The 8,039-nt window shown below is 48.1% G+C and overlaps 1 protein-coding gene across 1 annotated transcript in view; it reads right to left on the reverse strand.

Annotated features, from left to right (window-relative positions):
- Positions 1 to 8,039, reverse strand: part of SHMT1 (serine hydroxymethyltransferase 1 (soluble)) — a 53,047-nt gene that overhangs the window by 21,581 nt on the left and 23,427 nt on the right. The window contains exons 4-5 of the mRNA XM_011975305.1: positions 4,358 to 4,473; positions 3,511 to 3,679 (exon numbers count right to left, since the gene is read on the reverse strand). Of these exons, the coding sequence (XP_011830695.1) occupies positions 3,511 to 3,679; positions 4,358 to 4,473 (285 nt within the window). The remainder of the gene's footprint in view (positions 1 to 3,510; positions 3,680 to 4,357; positions 4,474 to 8,039) is intronic.

Consider the following 8,039-nt stretch of genomic DNA (forward strand, 5'->3'; position numbering starts at 1 on the left):
AAAAAAAAAAAAAAAAAAATAGGTCACGGGGAAGCACATATAACCAGCAGAGCATGGAGTGCACCACAGGAAACACTGGGCTCTGGGATCTGAGAAGCCTCAGGAAAGAGGAGACAGAGAGGCTCCCTCTTCTGAAGGCCCTGCCCCAACCTTCCTTCCTCTTACCTTGGTGACCCCCTCAGAAACTACCAGCACATGTGGAGTGAAAGGTTTCAGGATTGGTGGTCCCTCTTTCCAAACAAAAAAGGCACTTACAATCCAACCCAACTACAGAAGCTTGGCCGCAAGGTTTCGGGAACCAAGACCTCATTGAGAAAGTCAAGTGGAAAGATGATCTGTGGTTTTGTTTTCTGTGTTTTGCTTCAAGGGTGTGGTTCTTTCTCAGTCACCTGAATTTGGCAAAGAAACTGTTTTATGAAATGAAATATCAACGGCTGACCTCCAGTAAAAATGGACATAATTCACCAGGCACAGTGGCTCACGCCTGTAATCCCAGCTCTTAGGGAGGCAGAAGGAGGAGGATAGCTTGAGTCCAGGAGTGTGAGACTCGCCTGGGCAACATAGGGAGACCTTGTTCTCCACAAAAAGGAAAAAAAAAAAAAAAAGATGAAAAAAAACGGACATGATAATACAATTTTTTGTGTAGCCACAATTACAAAAAAAAAAGTCTGTGCTGCTTTCTCCCCTTTTAATAGATTTTTCAAAGGCTTTTATTTCCTTTTTTTAATCTTGAGAGTGAGACAACAGAACAATTCCTAGAAGAATTCGCAGGCATTTATAATAAACTGCAGATGGGGTCCACAGTGCACAGAGGATAAGGAGACCCCAGTAGTCACTCAGGACCAGGGACAGGGAGGAATTCTCCAGTCACAGTGGGGATGGGCCAAAAACACAAAATAGAAGGTTAGTGTTGCTGTTGCTTGGCCCTGTGTGGGGCTCCTGCTGTGGAGCGGGGCGGGGGCTAAAGGTGGAGGCAGGTGGTCTGGTGCAGGCTGGGCAGGGCAGTGGCCCTAGGACACCCCCTGACCTCCAACTCTGCAGCCCAGTGGGGTGGAAGTGAGCTGCCTCTGGCTGCTGGTAAATGCCAGTAAGGTCTGTCTCCTCCTGCCCACCGAGGGCAGGACTCAAATCACCCCCCAGTGGGTGAGCTGCACCTCCTGCTGCCCAAACGGACCAGGATCCCAGGTCCCACCTCTCCACGCCCATCCTGAGGTGCGTCCCCTCACTGCGCCCACAGGACTGCAGCCTGAACAATGTACATCAAAGACAGGGGGTGGCTGGAGGGAACTGGGTGCGGGATGCAGATTTTCTTTTTTTTTTTTGAAGATGGAGCCTCGCTCTGTCACCCAGGCTGGAGTGCACTGGTGCAGTCTTGGCTCACTGCAACCTCCGCCTCCCAGGTTCAAGTGGTCCTCCTGCCTCAGCCGCCTGAGTAGCTGGGACTACAGGTGTGTGCCACCACGCCCAGCTAATTTTTGTATTTTTAGTAGAGACAGGGTTTTGCCATGTTGGCCGGGCTGGTCTCGAACTCCTGACCTCGGATGATCCCCCCACCTCGGCCTCCCAAAGTGTGAGATTACAGGAGCGCGCCACCCTGTATTTTTAGTAGAGATGGGGTTTCAACCTGTGTTGGCCAGGTTGGTCTCGAACTCCTGACCTCATGATCCACCTGCCTCAGCCTCCCAAAGTGCTGGGATTGTAAGTGTGAGCAACTGCACTCGGCCTTTTTTTTTTGAGATGGAGTTTCACTCTTGTTGCCCACTCTGGAGTGCAATGGAGCCATCTTGGCTCACTGCAACCTCCGCCTCCCAGGTTCAAGCAATTATCCTGCCTTGGCCTCCTGAGTCGCTGGAACCACGGGTGTGCATCACCATGTCTGGGTAATTTTTTGGATTTTTAGTAGAGACAGGGTTTCAACATGTTGGCCAGGCTGGTCTCGAACTCCTGACCTCAGGTGATATGCCTGTCTCAGCTTCCCAAAGTGCTGGGATTACAGGCGTGAGCCACCGAGCCCAGCCAAGGCAAAGTGTTTTGTTAACTATTGTGACATGTTTCAAAATCTAGCTTCAAGGCTGGCCTTGGCCAGTGAGGTGATGTGACTGCAAACACCTAGGCGTTCTGTGAAAAGACATGACTGCAAAAAAGAGCACACGTACAATCACCAGCACTGAGACAAAGGCCGAGTACACACAGCATGCACCCAAGACCATGCAATGCCAGCCAAGGAGAAAGATGCACTGCTGCCTTTTTTCACGGTAACAAACACGAAACTAAGCAGAAATGGCACAGTTATTAATAAAGAACATGAAAAGATGGTTCCTGGACGCTAGAAAGAACCACCAACACTGGACACTAAAAGAATAAGCAAGTTACCTCTTCTCCCCATGATCCTTTATCTTTATAGATAAATCACCATGCCTGAATGAGCCCACGCATCTTACATGCATTTTTCGACCCAAGTGTTTATACAGACAGGGTCCCATGCTAAACAAGTATTTGCTTGGGGCCCTGCACACCCTAGAGGCAGCCCTTGGCACTGGTTCTGAGGGTGCTGGTTCCACTGCTGGGCTGGCTGTGTTATCAGGTATTTGCAGTGGGGTGGCAATGGCAATGGGGTGTACACCTGAACTGTACAGGTGCTCAACTTATGGGGTTACATTCCAATAAACTCATCATTAAGCTGAAAATATCATAAAGTCAAAAATGCATGTGATACACCTAACCTATCCAACGTCACAATCTAGCCTGGCCTACCTTAAACATGCTGAGAACACTGTGGTACCCTACACCGGGCAAGAGAGTCAAACACAAAGCTTATTTTATAATACGGTGTTGACTATCTCATGTAATCTACTGAATACTGTACTGACAGTGAAAAGCAGAACGGATGTATGGGAGCTTGAAGTATAGCTATTGAATGCATGTCACTTTTGCACTATCCTAAGGTTGAACGTCCTAAGTCAAACCACTGTCTGTTCGTCTGTAGCCGCTGTACACAGGCAGGGGCTGGCCCTAACATGGCCATGGAGGACTGTTGCTGTGGATGGCATGGGGCTGCTGGTTTTCATGCTGGAGCCAAGGATGCTGCCATCCCTGTAGCTACTGCATCCTTGTGCTGCTGCTGGCCCACAGGGACTCCGAGCAGAGATGTCACCAGGCGAGGGCAGAGCTGTGGAGGTGGTGGCTGTTGCTGGGGTCCAACTGTAGTGACCTGGTTGCTATTCCCCAGGGTTGTTATTCCCAGCAGTTACCACTGCCCCTGCCGCACCTGAACTCTCCTCAGTAGTTGCCTCCCTCACTGGTTTCCCTGTGGCCTCAGCTCAGACCCTCGTCTCTCCATCCCAGCTGCCCCAGCAGGTCCTGAAAGCCTGAGGAGTCCCCACGGCAGGGAAATGAAAAATGGTGCAAGGTGGGGACTTCCTGTAGTGACACATAAACCAAACTTATCCCTACAGGCAGAGCCAAACATCAGAGGTTTCCCAAGGAAATAAAAGCTATGGAGAGAAACACATGCTTACCTTATAGGGCATAGATTCAAAGAAGATGGACGTGGCAGAGATTTTCTTCTTGTCTGTCATGAACCCATGGGTCAGGTGGCCCCCATCTGGCAGGTCCAGGCCCATGATGCGCCCATGGGGTTCCACCAGGGCAGTGTACACAGCGAAGTTTGCAGGGGAGCCTGAAACAAGTGGACCAAAGGAGACACGATTATTTCTGACCGAGGTACCAAGTGGCATCCGGGACCTTGGCCACTAAGCCTTCACCCAGGAGTGGCAAGAACAGGCCTCGTGCCTTCCCTGAGCTCCAGGAGGTGCCCCTTCACCATCAGCCTTGAAAGGGGAAGTTCAGAGAAAGGGCACTGCCTGGGAGGGGGTACAGAGCTGGGAGCCCAAGGGCAATACAGAGAGATGCATGGCTTATCTTTTATTTATGGCAGTCTTTCTTTTTTTTTTTTTGTTTTTGAGATGGAGTTTCACTTTTGTTGCCCAGGCTGGCGTGCAATGGCGCGATCTTGGCTTAGCGCAACCTCTGCCTCCCAGATTCAAGCAATTCTCTTGCCTCAGCCTCTGAGTAGCTGGGATTACAGGCATGCACCACTACACCCAGCTAATTTTTGTATTTTCAGTAGAGACCAGGTTTCTCCATGTTGGTCAGGTGGTCTTGAAGTCCCAGCCTCAGGTGACCTGCCTGCCTCTGCCTCCCAAAGTGCTGGGATTACAGGCGTGAGCCAACCGCGCCCGGCCTATGGCAGTCCTTCTTAGGATGCAAGTCCTTCTTAGGATGCTTCTTGGTGCATGTCAGCCCTGGGGGATGCACATGATGAGGCTGCACCAGGCCATGTGGATGAGACAATCACCTGAGTAGGGCTGGACGTTGACCCCCCAGCACTGTGGGTCCAGCTTATAGGCCTGGAGGGCTCGCTTCTGACAGAGGGTCTCCAGTTCATCAATAAACTCAGTCCCGCCATAGTATCTGTGGGAGGAGAGTAGGAGACTTAGATCCAATCAGACCCAGAAAATCTGTGCTTCACAGAGGCCAAAGAAGCTCGGGGTGGGGCAGTGAAACTAAAGTGGAGAGAAGTAACGAGAAGAGCTTGTTAACATGCAGATGCTGAAGCCAGCATGATCAAGTGTTCCACCAATGCCTCTGGAATTTAGAGTCAAGAGACCAAACCAGCTGTGCAACTTGGAGCAAGTATCTCATCTATAAAAAGAGGGGGTTTTGGCCGGGAGAGGTGGCACATGCCTGTAATCCTAGCACTTTGAGGGGCCAAGGAAGGATTGCTCGAGCCCAGGAGTTTGAGACCAGCCGGGACAATATAGCAACACCCCCATCTCTACAAAAAATTTCAAAAATTAGCCAGGTGTGGTGGTGTGTGCCCACAGTCCCAGCTACGTGGGAGGCTGAGGAGGGAAGATTCACTTGGGCCCAGGAGGTAAAGGCTGCAGTGAGCTGTGATCACACCACTGGACTCCAGCCTGGGCAACAGAGTGAGACCCTGTTCCACAAAAAAAAAAAAAAAAAGGCGGAGGTTGCAGTGAGCTGAGATGGCATCACTGCACTCCAGCCTGTCAAAAAAAAAAAAAAAAAAAAAAAAGGAAGAAAAAAAGGAAAGAAATCCTATCACATGCTATTAATACAACAGGGATGAGTCTGAGAACATTATGCTAAGTGAAACAAACCAGTCACCAAAAGACAAGCACTGTATGATTCAACTTTTATGAGGTCCCTAAAGTAGTTAAGTTCATAGAGGCAGAAAATAGAATGGTGGCTGCCAGAGACGGGGGAACAAGGACTAGAGAGTTTGTTTTTGTTTTTGACTTTTTGCATTTCTAATGAAATTTCACTTTCAATTTAATAACTGCATATCAAAATTTATCATATATTTATGTTTTTATTATCTATTATTATATTGATAACTCAAGTACTAAAAATTACTGGGTTCAAGCCAGTAATTTTTTTTTTTTTTTTTTGAGACAGAGTCTCGCTCTGTTGCCCAGGCTGGAGTGCAGTGGCGTGATCTCGGCTCACTGCAACCTCTGCCTCCTGGGTTCAAGCAATTCTCCTGCCTCTAGCTGGGACTACAGGTGTCCACCACCATGCCCGGCTAATTTTTGTATTTTCAGTAGAGACAGGGTTTCTCCATGTTGGCCAGGCTGGTCTTGAACTCCTGACCTCAGGTTATCTGCCCGCCTCCTCCTCCCAAAGTGCTGGGATTACAGGCGTGAGCCACTGCACACGGCCTAACCAATAATTTTTAGCTTTTAGACCCTGTGATCACAAAAAGCTTTCTTTTAAAAAAATAAAAAATAAAAAAATAAGAGACAGGGTCTTGTTTTGTCACCCAGGCAGGAGTGCAGTGGTGAAATCATAGCTTACTGTAGCCTAGAACTCCTAGGCGCAAGCAATCTTCCCCTGCCTCAGGCTCCTGAGGAGTTGGGGCTACAAGCCCATGTGTACCACACCCAACTAATTTTTTACTTTTTTGCAGAGAAAGGGTCTCCTTATGTTGCCAAGGCTGGTCTCAAACTCCTGGTCTCAAGTGATCTTCCCATCTCAGGCTCTCAAAGTGTTAGGATTACAGGTGTGAGCCATTGTGGGCTGTCACAAAAAGCTTAAAAATTAAAATATAAATGTATTTCTTTTTGTTTTTTAAAAAATGTAACATAAAATTTCCCATTTAAAAAATCACATTATACACTGTAAATTCATCTAATTTTTTTTTTTTTTTTCTTGAGACAGAGTCTTGTTCTGTCACCCAGGCTGGAGTGCAATGGCGCGATCTCGGCTCACTGCAACCTCTGCCTCCTGGGTTCAAGCGATTCTTCTGCCTCAGCCTCCCAAGCAGCTGAGACTACAGGTGTGCACCATCACGCTTAGCTAATTTTTTGTATTTTTAGTAGAGATGAGGTTTTACCATGTTGCCTGGACTGGTCTTGAACTCCTGAGCTCAGGGAATCTGCCTGCCTCGGCCTCCCAAAGTGCTAGGATTACAGACATGAGCTACCACGCCTGGCCCTAATGTGATATTTTGGCATATGTATACATTGTGAGATGATTAAGTCAAGCTAATTATCATATCCATCATCTCATGTACTTTTTTTCTGAGACGGAGTCTTGCTCTGTTGCCCAGGCTGGAGTGTAGTGGCGCGATCTTGGCTCACTGAAACCTCCACCTCCCGGGTTCAAGCAATCCTCCCACCTCAGCCTTCTGAGTAGCTGGGATTACAGGTGTGCACCACAATGCCTGGCTAAATTTTGTATTTTTAGTAGAGCCAGTGTTTGACCATGCTGGCTAGACCAGTCTCGAACTCCTAGCCTCAAGTAAGCTGCCCACCTCGGCCTCCCAAAGTGCTGGGATTACATATGTGAGACACCGCACCCAGCCAAGCATTTCTCATATGCTGATTAGCAGAAGTTATTATTTAATGGATACAGAGTTTCATTTCTGCAAGATAAAAAAGTTCTGGAGATGGGTGGTGGTGATGGTTATACAACAATGTGCATACACATAATGTCACTGAGCTGTACACTTAAAAAATAGTTAAAATGGGCTGGGCATAGTGACTCATGCCTGTAATACCAGCACTTTGAAAGGCCAAGGTGGGAAGATCACTTGAGCCCAGCAGTTACAGGCTGCAGTGAGCTATGACTGCACTACTGCACTCCAGCCTGGGCAACAGAGCAAGACCCTGTCTCCAAAAAAAAAAAAAGGTTGAAATTGCCAGCCTGACTAACATGGTGAAACCCTGTCTCTACTAAAAATACAAAAAATAGCCAGAAATGGTGGCACCATGCCTGTAATCCCAGCTACTTAGGAGGCACGAGAATCGTTTGAACCCAGGAGGCAGAGACTACAGTGAGCCAAGACTGGGCCACTGGACTCCAGCCTGGGCAACCGAGTGAGACCCCATCTCAAAAAAATAAAAAAGAGAAAGAAGCTATACCCTATATGTTATATATATTTTTATTTTACCACAATTAGAGGGGGTTTCCATTGAACTGTACATTTTAAATGGGTAAACTTTACAGCCCATGATACATTTCAAAACTGTTAAAAAATCTTTTTAGGCAAGGAATGGTGACTCATGCCTATAATCTCAGCACTTTGGGAGGCCAAGGCAGGCAGAACGTTTGAGGTCAGGAGTTCAAGACCAGCCTGGTCAACATGGTGAAACCCTGTCTCTATTAAAATTACAAAAAAATGAGCGGGCATGGTGGCACACGTCTGTAGTCCCAGCTACTTGGGAGGCTGAGGTGGGAGGATGGGTTGAGCCTGAGAGGTGGAGGTTGCAGTGTGCCAAGGTTGCACCACTGCAGTTCAGCATGGGCAACAGAACAAGACTGTATATAAAAAAACAAAACTGGGGCTGGGTGCGGTGGCTCACGCCTGTAATCCCAGCACTTTGGGAGGCTGAGGCAGGCAGATCACAAGGTCAGGAGATCGAGACCATCCTGGCTAACATGGTGAAATCCAGTCTCTACTAAAAATACAAAAAATTAGCTGGGTGTGGTGGCGGGTGCCTGTAGTCCCAGCT

The sequence above is a fragment of the Mandrillus leucophaeus genome, unplaced genomic scaffold, assembly GCF_000951045.1.
Source record: "Mandrillus leucophaeus isolate KB7577 unplaced genomic scaffold, Mleu.le_1.0 Scaffold153, whole genome shotgun sequence".
Lineage (NCBI taxonomy): Eukaryota > Metazoa > Chordata > Mammalia > Primates > Cercopithecidae > Mandrillus > Mandrillus leucophaeus.